We start from the raw sequence: 20,552 nt of genomic DNA, 5'->3' as shown, positions 1-20,552 counted from the left end.
AGGTCAGTTCTCTAGGCCACATCATAAAATATTTCCTTGTTATCACAAAGCTCTTCGTGGCCTTAATGAGACCTGTTACAGAAATATACACACCTGATACACACAAGGATCAAACAAATAGAATGAATTTAAAAAAAAAAGGCTCAACAATCGTGAAACTATTAAACAGGTAATGTTGGGAATAAAAGACTGCTAACTTCATCACTTTTAATTAAAACAGTTTGAATATTTATACCTTTTTTTGGTTTGGTTTTGTTTTGACTAATTGATTTTTTTTCTTCTTCTTTTGTTTGTATTTGTTTGGTTTGGCTTCACGTTGTTTATTGTTTTGCGCTTGCTTTGCGTTGTCTTTGCTTCGTCTTGTTTACGTCTTGTTTTGTTCTTATTTTTGTAACAGGTTATTGTTTTTTCTGCTTTTAATCTGAACAGATCACACGTCTATCCTAGTACCGCTGTTGCTAAATGAATGTTAATGTAAATGTTAGCTTGTTTAATTTCTACTTTTTAATAAAAGTAAACTTTAAAGGTTTAAAACAAACTGTTTGTCCTTTGGAAAGAAAGGGAGGAAAAGAAAACGGCAGAAAATTCATTCAAATTCAGACAATACCTCAATTCACACAACGAGGATAGAACAATTTGTGTTATCGTCTGTTTATGAGTCATCTTTTTTTTTTTTGTCCGTATGGTTAACAGTCAGAGATAAAAACATGTGGAAAGAAAAAAGAGAAGGGGAAAATATACTAGAAAGAAAAATACTTCCAAGTCATCTGTCTGCAGGATTGATTTGTGGCGACCTGGAGCGTAAAGATCTGCACTAAAAAGGCTTCTGCGTGTCATGAAGGTCAGCGGTGCTATCATTAGCTCAGTAGAAGTCACAGACACCGAGAGCGTTACCGTTTTCTTTCTCTTTTTTTTTTCCTCACCTCCTTCAGCTGATCAGAGGATCACCGTATCAAGGGCGGATTAGCGGCGATTTGGGATTTGCGCAATCGGTTAATTTATTGCAGCTAAGGCAGGTCTCTTTCATCTACAGCAACATTTAATCAGTCGGGCACACAGGCTATTACAGGTTCCTGTGCTGCCATCAGCTCCATCACAATCCCCCCTGAAATTTCCAAATTATCTGGAACTGGCTTTGGCTTCCCCATAATAATAAAAAATAAAAAAAACATTGGAGCCTATTCCTGATAGGAGCTTTGCGCTTTTTCGCACAGGGCCAATTATAAATAGTGTGCTCTGTGAACAAGATGGGGAGGGGTAGAAGAGGAGAGGAGAAGGAAAAAAGGGAGGAAGTTAATATATATATATATATATATATATATATATATATATATATATATATATATATATATATATATATATATCGGATGTGAAAGTAGAACTTTATCGGCAGCCCCTGCTCTCGTGTTCTGATACAAATCCAAGCGGCTGAAAATTTATATTAGATCCTATCACGCAAGCCTAAGTCAGGGAAAAATCAATAAAGGTTATCTTTTATGTCGCAGCGACTTGTGGAAATATTGATTTTCATTTTATAGCGAATTTGGAGCATCGGTTGGTAATCACTGGGCCGCTGACTTCACTGTTTCGCAAACTGTATCTCTTACACGGCGAGCAGCAAGCGAGTCGAGATGAAAAACGAGAGAACATTGAGACGAGGGGGAGGAGAGAGAGAAGTGGATAGAAGGGGGGCTACACACACACACACACACACACACAGAGAGACAGAGAGAGAGAGAGAGAGAGAGAGAGAGAGAGAGAGAGAGAGAGAGAGAGAGAAACCACGACAGTGTATCTAGCTACAAAACTCAGCATCACTACAGTAAGTGTTGAAATCTTTTTAAAAAAAAATCTGTTGTGTCTTTCATTTTGATAGATCTGTCGATTCCTTTCTCTCTCCCTAACTGTATGAAAGCTAAACACCAACTATGGCCAGTCTCGTTCTGCATCACAGGGCGGGGAAACACACTCCCTCATACCTCTCTACACTTCTGCATACCTGAGCTTAGACACCCATGATTGCCTAGTGGCACTGTGATTGACAGGAGAGAGAGGAAGAGAGAGAGAGAGAGAGAGAGAGAGAGAGAGAGAGAGAGAGAGAGAGAGAGAGAGTATACCACCCCTACCAAGGGGGCCAAGTTTGCATCTCAATCAAAGAGGCAAACACTTCCCTATTGCACCGCTCAGGATCCCCTGTAAACATGTTGCCACATTCATGCCAATGACATCAGAACTAATTTATTCTTTTTTAACATTAAGTATGTTTAATTACTACATACAAATACAAATAAGAGACGTATAGGAGGAGCACTATTCATCCTCTCGTCTATATCCTGTAGAGCTTATCCTACACAGGCTTACAGGATACCCAGAATCTCTCCCAGGGAACTTGGGGTACAGGGTATAATCACACACCCTTTCATACGGTACAGACAATTTAGAGATGCCAATCAAACCACAACACATGACTTTGAACTGGGGAAGAAACCCCCATAATGCATGGGGAGAACATGCAAAGTAGACGTGGGAATTGAGGCAAACATGCTAATCACTAAGCCACCAGGACGAACTTGCTTTATTTATTTATTTATTTATTTATTTATTTATTTATTTATTTAAATCATCACAGGTTTATTCTGGTAGACTGACCTACTTTACTACTTTACTGTCGTCCTTATCTAAATAAGGGCAGATTTCTACCATAATTCTATAGAAAACTGACTCAAAATGTTTTGTACAAATGTTTTTAACTCGTAAAAATGTTTTTATATCAATATTTTAGGCGGCTAGTATTAAGAAACAGTCAAGGAAATAATTATGTACGCTAACATGAGGTAGTTAAAGAATCCTGGCTTTTAACACTAGCTTTCGTATCCTCATGTTAAAATTGAAACATTTCACATCTGTCGCTTTTCCTCTTTTAATTTTCTGTTCGAACTTCGGATTCCGAACCACTAAACCACTCCTTCAACCACTAAAATTCTGTGTAAAGTTATCCAACAAGGTTAAAAAAAGGTCTCTGAAAGCCAACGGAATCCAGGCACATTTTATATCACGTTTGCGTCCATAAAACTCGTAGACGATGGAATCTGCATTATTTTCTACATCAATTTGTTCGATGAAAGCTGTTTTTTTGTGTGTGTGTGTGTGTGTGTGTGTGTGTGTTGTGATGAATTATAGAATTCTGATCCGCTTATCTGATCGTGACGACGTGAAGAACGGCATTAGATTTTACATCATATTTCATTAAAGAGAAGTAATGTAACTGTTCCGTACAGTCAGAAGAATAGAAAAATAAAAAAAGGTGCTGGAAGAAGTAATAGTGTCTCAGGAGAGAGCGAGAGAGAGAGAGAGAGTGAGAGAGAGAGAGAGAGAGAGGGGGAAAAGAGAGAGAGAAAGAGAGAGAGACGGCACGCCACCCATTTTCTGTTAGCTAAACCATTTCAGCGCCGCTCTAATGAAGGAGAGCCCGAGGGTTGGCAAGTAATGGCCTAGAAAGCCTGACATTTTGCCTGCCAGTAATAGCAATAGCTACTGTAACAGCAGTGCAGCTCAGCCATGATGTACTCCAGGCTCTCATTGCCCTTTGTATGGAGGGTGGAAATGGCATTTTGGGAAAAAAAAAAAAAAACGTACAAATTGAATAAAAATCAAGTGGAGAATAAATACAACAGCCAGGCAGCCACAGTGGCCCTGTGTCCACATCAGGGCACATGGAGAGTAATGCCCCCTATTTCACTACTTTTGATTTAGAGAAATAACTTCAAGCTCGACCCGGCGCCCGAGAAGAAAAACGATATTGCGCATTCAGAATAACTCGCCGGTGCATTACGGCACCTAACCTCCGCCGCCCTTTGAAATGGAGACCGATTCTTTAAATTCTTCCCGGCCCGCGGAGCCGATAAGCAATTGGACAACGCGCCCAAAGTTCACCTCGGCTTTCTCTTCCCCGCCGAAAGCCATCTGCATTCTTCCCGTAATTTTCCCAGGCACCCGAGATCAGTGGCTAATCGGGAGAGATCTGACACCGGGATCGCCGTGCAAAATATTTTCCCATAATTCTCAGCTCTTGTAAAAGCCTGGTGCATCCTGCAAGGCCCTGAAAAGTCTCAGGGAGAAGAGAAGGAAAAAAAAAAAGAAAGCTCACACGAGGGATCCTTGTTTTATTCGCTTTTTCGGCGTTATAAAAAGCGTTCGTGTTCGTCTCTGGGTGCCAGTTGAGCATATCATGCTCTTAATAATGTGCTCTCTAATCACTGCTGAAGTAAGTTAATGCCTTGTGTATTTTGTGTGTGTATGTGTGTATGTGTGTGTGTGTGTGTGTGCGTGCGTGCGTGCGTGTGTGTTATCTCTCCTCCCACAGAAAAGCAAGGCCCCAGTCCCAGTGGTTTTGAGCTCAGGCCCCAGGTGGCTGCTGGATGTGACTTGGCAAGGAGCAGAAGACAACAAAAACAACTGCGTGGTGTACAGCAAAGGTATGATCCCAGGTTTATCGCTCTACCACACACACACACAAACACACACACAAACACACTCGCATAACACTTGCATTCTCTTTTCACTCCATCTTCGATATACATATATACACCTTGAAAGACCTGCTTCATTCATATGTACATGTTGAGATAGATGTGTTAGAAAATGAGTAAAATGTCTTACAGTGTCTGTGCATTTATTAATCACATTCATACTATGAGCTGAAAGACAGCAGAAGAAAGGTTGCAAGGTGAGCCAAAAAAATGCGCCTTCATCCATGCATTTAAAAAAGGTTTACATTTATAACATTTGGCAGATGTCCTCATCCAGAGCGACTTACAGTACATTTTATCTCACTGTTATGCAATTGCATGTTAAGGGCCTTGCTCAGGGGCCCCTCAGTGGACGCTTGGTGGACCTGGGATTAAACTCACAACCTTCTGATCCAACAGCTTAATCACTAAGCTACAGCATCCTCTGGCATCCTCTGGCATTAGGAACATGCTAGTTACGCCAGTAAAGAGAGCAATATTCCATTATATAAGCAAACTCAGTACTGGACTATAACTTGATCATGATGGAGAAATGGAGGTCGCTTTAAAATAATTTAAGGCAAGTACAGACAGAAGAGGAAGACACAAAAAGATTAAAACTGATTGGGTGAAAGCGAACAGGCAGATGATAACGAGCGTTTTGAAAACTTCGCCGTTATTGAGTTAAGCAGCCGGTCAGTACACTGTGACCATGTAACCATGACGACCGTAACAAACTTCGATCTGAGACTCTAGCGCTGGTCTGGGGAATATGTAGTTCTGAAAAACGTTCCTGAATAGATTTTTACGCTCCTGAAATATTTAAGGGATTTTTTTTTATTCGGCTTACCACCTAAAGTGAAAAGAGAGAACTGTACATAAATATATCATTCATTTCATTCACAGCGGATTAGACTTATGGGACATTCTGTAACTATGTTGATGACTAAGTTGATCGAATGTTGCCTTCGATGTGTGAGGAAGTCACAGGACACGACACTTGGCTTGCAAGGTTTTAGACCTGTATTCAGACTGACTGTTTTTACTAACAAATTTTACTCGATATGTGTATCATATAGCAGAAAGCTGGATTAGAAAACATATCCATGGCTGTGTTTCAATCAGCTCGCTAGCTCTCTCAGTGGGAGTCGATGGGCGATCAGGCTGATGCCACAGTTTTGGTGACATCCTCATCAGTCACTGTAAAAACCCCAAGAAATATCTTTTTGAAGGATCGTAGGCTAGCTAGTGAATATTTTTTACATTTCTTTAAATCAATAAACACTTAACAGTCACTAGACTCAAACAAAGCATGTACAGAAGGACAAATAAAGTAAAAATTTGTTGCATGGTTCGGTTTGACCGCCATGTTCTTTCCAGCCGAGAGGCTTCAGAATATATTGCGTCATTTCTAGTAAAGGATTGTAGTGAGCATCGATGCTTGCTGGGCTTTGTGGTGTATCGTGGGATTTTTAGGGAGGTTTAGTGTCAGAAAGATTTTTTGCAATTGAGAGTTAGAGATAGAAAGAGAGAGAGAGAGAGAGAGAGAGAGAGAAAGCCCTTAAAGTGGCGGACTCCCCGATCAGCACCCTGAATAGTGAACTATGGAGCTGATTGAGACGCAGCCCTGTCTTTCTGCTGAAACATGTTCATGATTTCTTAAAAAAAGGGTGTCAAAATTTTATTTGGTGGTGTGCCAGATTTATGTAAAAGATTTTCCACACTAGCATCCATGTCTGGAATTAGACACTACACCATTACACATACACACACACACACACACACACAACATTTTATAAGCATGGTTTCAGACAAATATTACTTTGATACTATATAGTGCTCAAGCTCAAAACAGAAAACATGACGATATAATAACAAAGGTTTAACAGTCGTCTTTAATTTTACATCCCGTCCGCTCGCATTATACGATATCCAGCAGCATCATCTTAATATCTTTATAGCAGCACAGCAACACAACCTTCCCATGCTGTCAAAACATAACAGAGTCGCAGCGATGAGATCTGAGGCTCCCTGTCGCCTCCCGTTTCCATCACAGCGCGTGTGGGTGAGTCACAGTGCGCTCCATTGTTGCAGATCGCGCCACATTGACACCACGATTTTAAAGCTTTACATGAAGCTCAAGCTAAGTAGCCTGATGACGACGGGTGACATTTGAAAAAAATAAATAGCTAAATAACGGTACAGAAATGGCGACGGGAGTCGGGTGAATTGTGAAGGATAACTCAGCTCAACTCGGGTTCTGAAACGGAGCGAACAAGCGGGATTTGCAACTGGCGGATTTTCAGCCTCCTGGTTCTTCTTGGGCTAATCACTAGACTGCACTGGGGGAGTTATCCTCTTAACCGGCTACTTAACTTTGTGCTCTTTATCAGCTGAATCATTAAAGTTTTGATAAGCTGTTAAAGACGATTACGTGTAATCTTTTTTTTTTTGCCATTAGACCGACTATATGAGACCAGAAAAAGTGCAGAGCTGTACGATTTTGGCTCGATCGCATAAACAGAAGTGCCTGAAGACACTCGGTGTAGTTTGTGGCGATTAATTTGTTGCTCGTACTTACGTCAGCACGGAGGGACGTGTAATCTGTGTAATAGGAGTAATACATAACCAAGTGTTATATAAGGGATATATAGAAAATGTCCCTCTAACGAATGTATCCCAGCATCCTGTGTGGCATCATTCATTATAAATGGGTGAGAATGATTCCCCTTTGGGTTGCTACAAGCAACCAGGACAGGCTTCGACCTATATATAGAACACTGCAGGCTATTAACTACAGCAAGCAAGCAAAATCCAGTCTTGTGTCATGCTACATCTACAGGAAGGCTTCAAATTAGAGTTAAGTGCAAGACTGGGACTTGAGTTTTGTCTAGTAAATGTAAGTATATGTTACATTTACAGCAGTTGGTAGACTCTTATTATTCAGAGGGACTCACATTTTTATCTCATTTTCTACAACTGAGCAATTGAGGGTTAAGGGCCTTGCTCAGGGGCGTTTGGTGGACCCGGGATTTGAACTCACCACCTTCTAATCAGTAGTCCAACACCTTAAACACTAAGATACAGCATCCCTCAAAACATCTTTCTTCACAAATCCCAAGTTGGGGCCAGAGCACAAGGTGAGCCATGATACAGCCATGGCAGTTAAGGGCCTTGCTCAAGGGCCTAACCGTGGCAGCTCAGCAAAGTCGGAGTTTGAACCCCAATCCTTCGATCAACAGCCCAGAGTCTTAACCGCTTGAGCCACAAATATAAAAACAGTATACATCAGATATATACAGTTTTTTCTGTTTAGGTGTAACTGAACATTATAGAATAAGTATTTACTGTATCTCAGTGTGCCAAGTGCCATTTGTTTTGCATTAGCCTCACAGTGAGGCTCGATCCAGGCAGCACTAACCTCTACACTTCATCGCCATAACTCATTATCCACCTGCAAGTGCCACAAATACACCGTCTACACACTCCAGCAGCTTCTTTCAGCTCCCACGCACAAGCAGAACACCCCCCTCGAGACAGAAACCCTACACACAGACATGTTAACACGGCTAACTACGAGCGAAAGCTGACGGAGGCGAAGCAACGTTAATTCGAGTAGCAGACAAATTATTGACAAACGTTTAGAAATTTGTTGCCATTAAAAACCTACTGCTTGTATGATCTCGTAGGAATCAAGTAAGGAAAGATGAAAACACTAAACTCTGTCCCTAATACTAAACATAATAGTTTTTGGACATCGTTGTGAATTTTGGACATTTTTATACCATAAAAAGGCATAAAGTGTTTAACAAATGAATATAGTTATTGTTGTTAATTCATTTGTGATCGTCAAATTAAGTATTTTTGTGCACTTTGAATCGGTTTAATAACATTTTAATCAATGAGGCAGAAAACAAACCATATATTTCTATCACCGTTCTCTCAACAAATCTCAGTTACTTTCTACTCTCTTATAATTATTTTTAAACATGTTTTCATCAGTTTATATGAACATTAATATGAGGTAATAAACAAGTGATCACGGTCGGTTTGTTAAACGTCGATCATCACTAGTCCCAGCTTCAGAACAAATCACGAGTTTTATGGCATTTATTAACAGATTTAAAACATCCTATTGCGACTATAGCTGATAAAACGAACATTATTAAAGTGTTATATAAATAGTATAACATAACTAGCTTGTTTCGCTAATATTTCACTTTTTAAATGTAACTATAAAGGGATAGAAATGTCCCGCTGTCACAGGAAAATAATTATAAACCACTTCGTTATTTGATTATTTGCCTTTAACAGTTTGCCTGTACATGGTGTTTTAATTCTTTATTCGAGTTATTTGTAGTAATATTAATATCAGCTATTATTATGTCGATCATGTTTAACACTCTACCTCTATTTTGTATAATGGTGAAAATTTGACACACTCCAGCTCTCCACTTCACTTCACTAACTATTCACTAAACTCCTCCTTTTGAATTAAAAAAGTTCAGTCAAACACTAAAAGCCAAGTCAGGTTCAAAGCACAGATATGGGAAAAAGCCGCTTGTGAAAAAAGGGGCAGGTTTTAATTGTTTCTTTGCTCGAACCTCCCCTTGGTGCGTCACGGTGGTAAAGTGTGAGGAGGTGCCTGGGTTATTATCTGCTATCTGCAAAGCCAGGCAAACTGAGTGCGTAATAACCAAACAACAGAACACAATGTCAAAAATTCATTATCAGTGTATTAAAACTTAGTCGTACCCTGAAGGGGTCCCCGTCGCAGTGCGGAGCGCCGGTGTAATTATGTTTAATTAAAACACAACAGAGATCAACAGAATCGTTTTCATTAGGAAATTATTAATGATTCTGTCGCAACAATAATTGATTACGCTGAGCCAGGCGGTAAGTGCGCACGGTCAGGGTTGGTGCAACTGGAGGAGAGGGAGCGAGAAGGAAGAGAAGGAGGGGGGAGAAGATTGAAAGAGAGAGCGAGAGAGAGAGAGAAAGAGAGAGTGTATGAGATAATATGTTTAAGAAGTGGCTGCATGAATTGGAAATTGCTTCCTACTACTTATATTGTTGCAAAAAAATAGGTTACAGAATAGTGCACTAGATAGTGCACTCACTATAAGTCGCCACTTCAGACTTACTCTATGTAAGTTTTCCTTTTAAAAGCTTTTTTGTCATGCTCATGTGTATAAAGTCAAATCCTTCTCTTGGGGAAAAATAAACGATAAAGAGAAGTCAGGAATAAAACATGAAGATACTATTACCACCAGGTAGATGAATATTTTCCAATAACAGCATTTCCTAACCTGTGTTATTCCTCTTTCACCGCAGCAATTTATCAGTGTTTTTATTTATATTAATTATAGAATTGTGGGGGCATGGTGGCTTAGTGGTTAGCACGTTCGCCTCACACCTCCAGGGTTGGGGGTTCGATTCCCGCCTCCGCCTTGTGTGTGCGGAGTTTGCAGGTTTTCCCCGTGCCTCGGGGGTTTCCTCCGGGTGCTCCGGTTTCCTCCCCGGTCCAAAGATGGTAGGTTGATTGGCATCTCTGGAAAATTGTCCGTAGTGTGTGAGTGAATGAGAGTGTGAGAGACTGGCACAGGCTCCCCGTGACCCGAGAAGTTCGGATAAGCGGTAGAAAATGAATGAATGAATTTCACGTTGTATTTTTCATCCCTTATGGTCTGTTTAAAGTCCACAAAACAACTTCCTGTTATCACATATAAACACGTAAGTTCGTTTTTGTTTATATTTATATATATATATATATATATATGTATATATATATTAATATATATATTTATATATATATATATATATATATACATAAGACATGCAGCATGTTAATTAAAACATTTTAGGTCTGTGTAGCAAAACTCTGTCAGTGGAGACTCCTGTTTTAAAAAATTACATTTAAAAAATGAAAGTTGTTGCAAAGGTGTTGAGATTCGTAGACATGACCTTGTATTTGAATGAGTGTATTATTATAAACCCAGTCTGAGCTGGAAGACCAATCAGATTTGAGAATTCAGGAGTTTAGAAATGTGCTTCTACACAAGACGTGTTGTTGCGGTTGTCGCAATCTTCATACAGAATTTAACACACAAGCTCCACCTCTATCCCCAGACTATATTATAATACTGTTTTTGAGGGATATTTTCATAGATCTGTACACAGCTACATACAGTACTGCAGATCCTAAATGCAAAAACGATCTAAATTGTAAATTGGAACAAAAATTTTGTGTATTTGCTGTGTATGTAATTATACAGTATATCTTAAATTACATGTGCATGGTTTTTATAACGTTTAGCTACTACACATATCTTGTAGAATTTTTTCATCTAGCCACATTCTACTGTATGTGTGTAGTTTTAACAATTTGTAGCTACAACTTATATTAATTTTCATCTAGCCACACTTTATTTGTGTAGTTTTAACAATTTGTAGCTACAACCTTTTAAAAATAAATAAATAAATAAACAAATAATTAAAAATTGCCATCTCACTCTGTGTGCATACTTTTGACACTTTATATGCACAGCTAGTAGAAATTTTCTTCAACCTTGCTGATTGTGTATAGTTTTGGCAATTTAGGGCTGCAACTTGTAGACAGATTTTTATCAACCGTACTCTATGTGTATAGTTTCTATAATTTGTAGCTACAACTTGTAGAAATTTTCATCTAGCCACACTTTATTTGTGTAGTTTCCACAATTTGTAGCTACAACGTATTAAAAATAAATACATAAACATTCCTGCCAATCTATATGCATACTTTTGTCACTTGTAGAATTTTTCATTTAGCTACACTCTAAGTTCAGAGTTTTGTCAAGTTATAGCTACAACTGGTAGAATTTTAAAGGTAAACTCAAAGAATTTTTAAGGTAAACTTTACATGCATAGTTTTAAAAGTTTAAACAAAAACAGTTCATTGGCTTAAGGTTGATTTGACAGATTTTATTTGTGTTAGTGCCATCACATCTAATTTTGTGTGAAAGTTGGGGAGTTTTCATTTTCACTACAATATTTCTTCCATTTTAAACAGAGACTTGAAATCTTTGAACGATCTGATCAATAATTAATGCAGCAACGTCACAGCAGCAAAGTGGGAGGCATTTTCACTCCGTCTCAAGTTGTGTTTTGTTTACAGGGATGTTGAGAAAATTACAGGAAAAAGCAGTTAATTATTTTTATTCAAATAAAAACTGTATGTTTGCTCCCAGTCTAATAAATATAGGTATGCAAATAAGTGCCCCATTTGCTTCATTTCTGGGTTGCCAAACGATTAATGCTAGAAAGATTTATAAAAGATTGAAAAGCAAAGAGAGAGAGAGAGAAAGAGAGAGAGAGAGAGAGAGAGAGACAGAGAGAGAGAGAGCGTGTAAAGATCAAGCAGGGTCCTGCTGCTGCCATTAATTATGATCCTATTGTGTAGCACAGGGGCTAATAAGAGTGATGTAAAGCACCCCAGCGGCATCGTAATCAGCCCTGTGAAGTACCTGCAACCTGGAGTGCCACAGCTTTGTGTGTGTGTGTGTGTGTGTGTGTGTGTGTGTGTGTGTGAGAGAGAGAGAGAGAGAGAGAGAGAGAGAGAGAGAGAGAGAGAGAGAGAGAGAGCGAGAGAGTATATGTATAGTGTGTTTAGAGTCCATCCTTTAAAGGTCTGCGTAGGCGCGATGATTTAACCCAGCATAATTATATAATCGATGGTGAGAAATGCTTGTGTATCGATTGGCACGCTTTGTGTCAATGTGGGAGCAGGAGCTTTTAACAGAACACACACACACACACACACACACACATATATCCACCCCCATACAAACGCTCTGGTTGTAGCTAATAGATCAGCAAACTGAAAGAAAAAAAACAAAACAATAAAATACATAAACAAGTTCTTTCCTTAAGCCTTCAAGACTGCATTAGGACTTCTCCTTAGATATCCGCTTTCCATTTTAAACCCCCTAATCATTACAGTACATTACATTTTTAATTCCTCTAACATTTTGTCATTTTTCACACTTCAGTTCTACATGCAATTGTGTATTTAAAGAGCAAAGATAGAGAATCTAAATCAGGAAAATTCACCCACGTACTTCTTCTGTGACTCATTTTTTTTAAATAGTGCATCATTTGCTTGGTGGTTATCTTCCAGTATATTTGGAGATCAGGATAAGTGGATTTACTATCTTTTTTCCCCCCGCTGGTCGATTTTTTACTCCACGTAGCGCCCACAATAGAGAATATCTACTAAATAATTAATCTCCAAAAGCTAATGTGATTATGTGCTGTTTTGATAGTGCTCAGAAACCAATGTGCATTTAGAGTATGAAAAATTGATTCAATATGGAGGCCTGGTGTACTGAATAAAAGGTTTACAGGTAAGCTGTCCTGTTTAATTCCTTAAAATCACAAACATTATCATCAGGTAATGTATATAGTGTATCGAAAATAAGACTGGATTTGTTTAAAGTAGCATATAGCCAGAGCTATTATTAGCTCATTAATATAGGTTTCTAATCGAGTAACATTGCCTCTTTTTTGTTTAAAAAAAAGGTGCCAATTATTATATTAAACCATATAATGAAACTAAACCTGTTCTGACAATTTTCCTCCAAAATAGAAAAATTTTAAGCTAAAGAAATCCCTCATGAATAAATCCAGACTCTATGAAAATGCTAATTAGATACGGCCACGTAAACACCCCCCGTCCCCGCCCCCTTACCCCGTTAAACCAGTGAAAGCAAGAAAACAAGCTATTTTCTTACATCCTTCATTTGCATATTGATCCTGATAGGCTCTTTAGATATTATGATGTAATAACCCTTGTAAAGAAATGCTACAAACCCTAAAAAATGAGAGTCAGGCAATACAATTCAATTCTATTTTGCTCAGTTTTATTTCTATAGTGCTTTCAACAATGGAGATTGTATACAGAGCAGCTTTGAGGAATTGTTTACTGAAATTCAATTCAAATTTATTTGTATGGCACATTGAACAGTGGACAGTCTCAAAGCAGCTTTACAGAACAGAAGAAATATATTACAAAAGGTTTTATATTATACAAAGATTAATATAAAACAAAGATTAATATTAGACTTCTATTTAAGTGTGTTTGTTTTTATCCCCAATGAACAAGCCTGAGGTGACTGAGGTGACTGTGGTGAGGAAAAACTCCCTTAGATAGAAGAGGAAGAAACCTTGAGAGGAACCAGACTCAAAAGTGAACCTCATCCTCATTTGGGTGACACTGGAGGGTGTGATTATAAATATACTGTCTAACAATTGTGTATTGATGAGGAGGTTCTTGTCCTCAAACGCCACATATAGTCATCTAATAAAATACTGGAGAAATCACTGAGATGCACGTAGTTTCTCTGACTCTACAGACATCAGTCTTTACACCACAGTTTATTATATTTTGTCATCAAACGACATTTTTCATTTGTAGGAAAAATAAAAAGAAAGTCCCGCTGCACTGATCCACAGCTTTATATTGTTTTCTGATATAATAGATGATTTTTGTATAAATTTATTAATTCTAGTATAAATTTGCGTTTGTGTCGAAAACAGGACTTTGTCCTCCATGCAACACACAAAAGAGCCCAAACAATAAACCACGATTGTATTGTAACAGCAGATGTGATGAGGCTTTCAGGATGCTGTGTCTCAACCGATGTGTGTTTTAAAGAAAGAAACAGTGAAAAACACACACTCGTGACCTCTCCGAGGAGGTGTGACGGGACACGGAGTGCAGCCTTGCTGTAGGTACACGAAACGGGATGACAGAGTGTGTCTGCTCGCCTAGACAGCGCCATCCATCCTCGTGTGCGTGTGTGTTCGTGTACAGAAAAGGATGTTATACCATCTGTAGTCTACCGCTTCTCTCTTCTTTTCACTTTCTACAGTAGGTCGTTTTTTTTTTTCAGCTGTCGTTGCCATTTATGCTAGGAGCGTGATGGAAGAGACGAGTGCACACCCGCTAATACTCTGATGGGGCACTGTGTGGAGTGCGGAACTGTTGTAGTGTGTGTTATACTGTGTTGAGAGAGAGAGAGAGAGAGAGAGAGAGAGAGAGAGAGAGAGAGAGAGAGATGATAGGAGGCACCATCTGTCCAGTCTTTGTGAATGGCACCATAACGTGGCTATAATGCTCTCATAAACATTACATGCCAGAGGTCATCCTGGCTTATTGAGGATCGTGAAAATTGACAGTCGTTGAACTCATGCAGCTATTGATGAGCCCAGAAATCAACAACAGTCTCACCAAAAGACGATAAATTAACTGTTTAGTTTTTTTGTTTTTTTATTATTAGATTATTATTTAGAGCCCTCTGCTGCCTACGAGATGAATCGCAGTTGTAAATGATGCAGTTTAAAACAAGACTGGCAAGCCAATTTAATGAAACTGCATATGGTATGTCTGATAAAATCTGCGCTTCCTACTATACATCACTGGGAAATCTTGCAGACTGGAGACTGGAGACTGTAGAGCTGCTGCTGTAATCGTAAAGACTACTAGAAGAGGACGATGTGTGTTGTGATGCATCTGATTCCTCTTAAGGTAGTTTCTGTCTCTATATTTTTAATAATTGTTTATTTATTCATTTTAAAATCTGACAAACTGTACCTTTAACTTAATGATCGATTGTATTTAAAAAAACATTGTGCATCACTGCACCTTAATTTAATGACTCATTTAGTAATATTAATTTAGATACCATAAGTTTTAGTTTTTTTTTCTAAAACCCAGAACAGCTTTATATTTCCGTGCATTTATTTATTTTTTAAGAAATATTTGTTTGTTTGTTTGTTTGTTTGTTTTTCAAGGTAGATTGTTGCTGTCCTTTTATTAATAATGATTTGATTGATAATAATCATTTTATTTTATTGCTATTTTATTTTATTTTATTTGTTTTGATTTTATTTGATCAGTACAGAATGTATACCATGAGCCATACAATTAATCTGGACTGTAAGCATGCATCGGGGAAAACGGAGACCTCTGCTTACACACCATAATGTCACTAATTAGGGATTTAGGCTTAAATACATTAATACAATACATACATAACATACGACTGATCCCATAGGGCTCCTGAGACGCAGCAACACAACGTCTTCAGGCTCTTTACCGGTTAATTAGCACGTCGTTCTGCGTTTGTTTGCTTTGGCGTTTTTTGTTCCTGACATGATTCGTGCATGTACAATACGTATCTGTGAGAGCTTGTCCACTCTTTAGGGCTCAAGTTGATTGAAAACCGGTTGAGAAGACAAAAAAAAGATGACAACAAATCAAACCACCGCAAGGCACTCTCAAGGTCTCAGCTAAAACCTATTCAATGGAGAGAGAGAGAGAGAGAGAGAGAGAGAGAGAGAGAGAGAGAGAGAGAGAGGGAGAGAGAGAGGGAGCAGTGAAAAATATATATACACTCTATCCTGTCAGAGGGCTTTTGGCTTATCTTGAGTGACTGTCAGGGCTGGAAATATCAGGGAACAGACAGAAATATATAAAATTAATAAGCTGCTGGGTGTTGTCGGGAGTTATGATGCTTCCATAAATCCTGGTTTGATCAGAGCGGACAAGGCTTAAATCCGGCGCTCCCGAACGTGCAACAGCAAGTGTTTTTGGCCCTGGATTTTTCTTCACCCAGCGAGATAGAAGCCCTTAGCTGGCAAAATAAGATTTATCATCCAGCCGCTTTCCTTTCATGACTGACAAATCGGAGAAAGCTGCGAGCGAGCTGGCAGACGTTGCTACCTTTAATGGAAGGGCAACGGCTCAACAAGGTGAAACCAGGGCCAAACGGAGAGAGGAAAAAAATGATATGTGGGGGGAAGGAAGAGAAGAAAAGAAAAGAAATTGTTAGTGAGTTATCAGTTCTACCGGTCTGAGAAAAGGTCGTGCTTTTTTGGTTTCTTTCTTTGTTTCTCCGACCAAAAAAAAGATAGACGACGTCCAAGTAAAATTTCATGTCATATATTAGTTGGTAAGTAAGCACACGTAGAACGTTTAGCATCTCCTCTGGTCTTTTTTTTTTTTTTTTAAGTGATGTGCATGCTTGTGATCATGTGAGCGTGTGTGTGTGTGTGTGTGTGTGTGTGTGGTCACTCTACATACAGTAGATGCACTTACGTCAGCAAGCCACCCTCATAAAAGAAGGTGCAGTTGTCAGCAGCAGAAAGAAAAAAGACAACATTGTCACAATAGTATTGTTCGCCGGACCACATCAAGGCGACGTAATTCCAATTTCAGAGTCACATTGAGAAAGGGCCGCGCTAGCATAAGCAGTCTCTGGAAAAAAATAGTACATGGCAACATGAACCTATTCACAGCAGAGTGAAAATAATAATGCGAAACATTTATTTCATTGAGGCGCACTAACATGCACCCCAATGTCTCTCTGATAAAAGCAAATAGCAGATCTGGACTTTAAAACTGGGGGAAAATGGAGAGACGGAGGCTTTAATTACAGCTGAGTACGTGAAGGCGGTGGTAGAAGGCAGGCTGAACATTTCTCATGAATTGCCAGTGCTTTCTACGATGTAATTGAATTAGAGGCTTGATGCCTGAAATGCTGGTTTCGATGGTAAGCTGAAGCTGGGCCTGCGACGTGTTATATTCACTGATGGATTTCTCATAGCTGAGATATTTCAGGACGTCAGAAGACCCGGGTGTGTGTTCGCCTGTGGCTCTTCCAACATGAATTATTCAAAGAGGGACCAGCTTCACAAAGTGGTCATGAAGGAGGCCAATTCTGCTCTCTGGGAAACAGATTAACGGCGATTTTCTGCCAGGAGAGGCTGCAAAGTTGAAGGGGCATCGACATCGGAAACGCTTTAATGTACTGCTAGTTTTTTTTTTTCTTAACACCATGTTTTTATAGCTGTATGTAGTGCAAACATCCTGCCTGCCGGTTGAACTGGAACTTTTAGACCCCAGTGAATTTAAAAGTCAGTGAAAATCTGCTGGTTTTTCATGAAGAGTTTGTGAGTGCCTTAATTAATCTTATCAGGTTTTTGTCTCAGTATGAATTATGTTAGCTATACACTGCCAGTCCGTCTTCTTAAAGAGATTTAGCTCTCAGAGGCAGAAATATCATTAAATAATGAGTCAATATGATGCTTAAATGCTTCATAATCGTAGACGTTAGGGATTATATGATTCTGTGTAATACTTTAAGATCTCAATATTGTGCAGCTAGTGTTGAAGTTTTGAAGAGGGTCAGGCACAATGAGGCCACACCTCCTTCATTAGAATGTGGAACGAATGTCACACCTCCTTCATTAGAATATGGAACAAATGCCACGCCTCCTTCATTAGAATGTGGAGCAGAGACCACACCTCCTTCATTAGAATATGGAACACATGCCACGCCTCCTTCATTAGAATGTGGAGCAGAGGCCACACCTTCTTCATTTAGAATGTGGAACAAATGTCCAACCTCCTTCATTAGAATATGGAACAAATGCCACGCCTCCTTCATTAGAATGTGAAACAGAGGCCACACCCACTTCATTAAAATGTGGAGCAAAGGCCACGCCTACTTCATTAGGATATGAAGCAGCGGCCACACCTTTTTCATTAAAATGTGGCACACAGGCCACACCTCCTTCATTAGAATGTGAAACAAATACCATGATGCCTTCATTAGAATGCCTCAGACTTTACTCAGACTGACATGCACAGAGGCCACACCTCCTTCATTAAAATGTGACAGAGGCCACACCTCTTAAACGTGGTCAGACAGAGGCATAGACCCCGCCCCTTCACAAAAGTATGATGGCAGTACACTGAGCATTATATAAACTTTCCTGCAGTGTGCTTTAGTAAAGTGGAGCTGTGGGACATTCTGGAGCTGGAACATTCATTAGCTTCTCTATTTAAAGTATGTATTACACAACTACAGCAAGGTTAGCAGTGATGGTAAAACAACCCTGTCTCTGTCTTTGTGTTTGTGTGTGTGTGTGTGTGTGTGTGTGTGTGTGTGTGTGTGTGTGTGTGTGTGTGTGTGAGAGAGAGAGAGGGAGAGAGAGAGAGAGTATACAACCTAACCTTCACCCAGCCGGTATCAGTGTGGGCAGATCTGAGCTTGCTGACCCATCCCAGGCTGTACAGGAGAGGAAACACTCTAGACATGAAGGAGTGTTGGGTCTTTGCCCAGCTTGGGAGTATGCAACCGTGTGTGTGTGTGTGTGTGTGTGTGTGTGTGTGTGTGTGTGTGTGTGTGTGTGTGTGTGTGTGTGTGTGTGTGTGTGTGTGTGTGTGTGTTCCTTACACTATCACAGAGTGTGTCATGGAATGCCTACCGGTTATGCAGAGAAGGTTCAAAGCTGCTCCTGCATTCCATGAGAGGAGGAACACACACACCCTCACTCTTTCTCTCTCTCTCTCTTTCTCTCTCTCTCTCTCTCTCTCTCTCTCTCTCTCTCGATAAGGATGACAAGCTGAAGTGGGGAGCCCGATGCCGAGTTCGGCGAGATCAACTCCTTCTTTCAATCCAAAAATAACAGGCCTGACTTCATTTGAACGATTAAGAGTGTGTTAAAACACTTATCTCTCCGGGTTGGAAAGGCAGTTCGACTTGAATTAGATATAACACATTATACATTATAATAAAACTATTAATTGTGCTATTTCTCAGTGTCATCAGTTTGGCCTCATTTTTTCATCTTATCTCCATTTTTCGGCTGCCTCAGCACTAAAGGGAGCGATGCTTTAAGCAGATTTTATCCATTAAATCAGGATGAAGGAATAAGAACAGGAAATTATTTCATGGTTGTAAATGTGGTAGAACGTTGGCTGGAAAAAAGAGTTTCCTCACTGTCTGGGGATCACATACATACATGCATCCAAGTTACGTTCGCTCCCTGAAAGTTAGACAAAAAATTTGTAATGAAGAGCGAACTAATGAAATATTCTCAGAAAAAAAAAAAAAACTTTTTTGTTGTTTTTGTTTCATAAATAGTTTTGGAAATAGTTCAAATATTTGCAATTTTACACCAATTAAGAATATTAAATATATTGATATTATGTATGATTTTTTTCTTATTTCATTTCCTTATTTCATTTATTAAGGAAAAAGAAAACTTTTAGCGGCTTCGAAAGAACTTTACTGTAGATTTCAGTAGCGTTGCTTTCATAACTATAATCACTCCCATAAGACAGATATTAGTATTGTCCTGTTTCACCTGATTACCGCTTAAGCCCACATCCCCCCACACGGGAGACCGTTTGATTATATTTACCTTTAATTGCCAAAGGGGCCGCTCTCCACCAATTAGCCAGCATTAGCCATGAGCTACAGACGTGCTGCTCGTGTTTACGCACAGCAATCAAAGGGCCTTGTGGAATCTCTCTCAAACTTTTGTTTTCTCTGAAAGTTGTCACTTTGTCACCCGGAACGTCTAAAACCTTGAAGAAAAGGGGTAAAGCGAGTCATCCCTGCGAAGTTCCGACTTCATCACGCTTGAAGAATTTCCGTTTAATGCACTGTAATGTGGAATTCAGCAGGGACGCGTTTAATTGAGTTTTACACAAACCAGTTGGGAGTAGCGCTGGAAGCTAGGTGATGTCGAGGTTTTTAATCTCTCCTGCGCCACGGAGAGGCTTGTTGACGGAGTGGTTCTTTCTTTTACATGTGGGGGGTGTGTGAGAATGAGAGCGAGAGAGAGAGAGAGAGAGAGAGAGAGAGAGAGAGAGAGAGAGAGAGGGAGAGAGAAGCAGCGATACATGCGTGGATAAAACCAATTGGCAACCCTCAAAGGGAGTGGGGTTGATAAGGCAAATCCTGCACTTGTAGGGAAATAAAAGAATCCGACTGTTCATTAAAGGAAGAAACAAAACAGGCGATGGAGAAGGCAAGCAGGCCGCCTGGTGGACGAGAGACAAGAGAGAGAGAGAGGAAGGGAGGGAGGGAGGGAAAGAGGAAGAGAATGAGAGAAGTATCTGAAAGATTGCAAAATAATCAAGAGAATTAATAAGATAGGGTCAAAGAAGGTTTTTTCATGTCCGTAACAAAATTAGGAACGACGGACCAG

General features: G+C 39.5%; 1 protein-coding gene across 2 annotated transcripts in view; it reads left to right on the top strand.

The window, feature by feature from the left end:
* The window catches only part of zfpm2a (zinc finger protein, FOG family member 2a), a 143,981-nt gene that overhangs the window by 93,616 nt on the left and 29,813 nt on the right, over positions 1-20,552 (top strand). For both annotated transcript variants that reach the window (XM_047808657.1, XM_047808656.1), the window contains one exon: positions 4,364-4,475. In XM_047808657.1, coding sequence (XP_047664613.1) covers positions 4,364-4,475 — 112 coding nt within the window. The remainder of the gene's footprint in view (positions 1-4,363; positions 4,476-20,552) is intronic.

Source organism: Tachysurus fulvidraco, chromosome 25 (assembly GCF_022655615.1).
Source record: "Tachysurus fulvidraco isolate hzauxx_2018 chromosome 25, HZAU_PFXX_2.0, whole genome shotgun sequence".
NCBI classification, from domain to species: Eukaryota; Metazoa; Chordata; class Actinopteri; order Siluriformes; family Bagridae; genus Tachysurus; species Tachysurus fulvidraco.
This window is presented reverse-complemented; position numbering and strand designations above follow the sequence as displayed.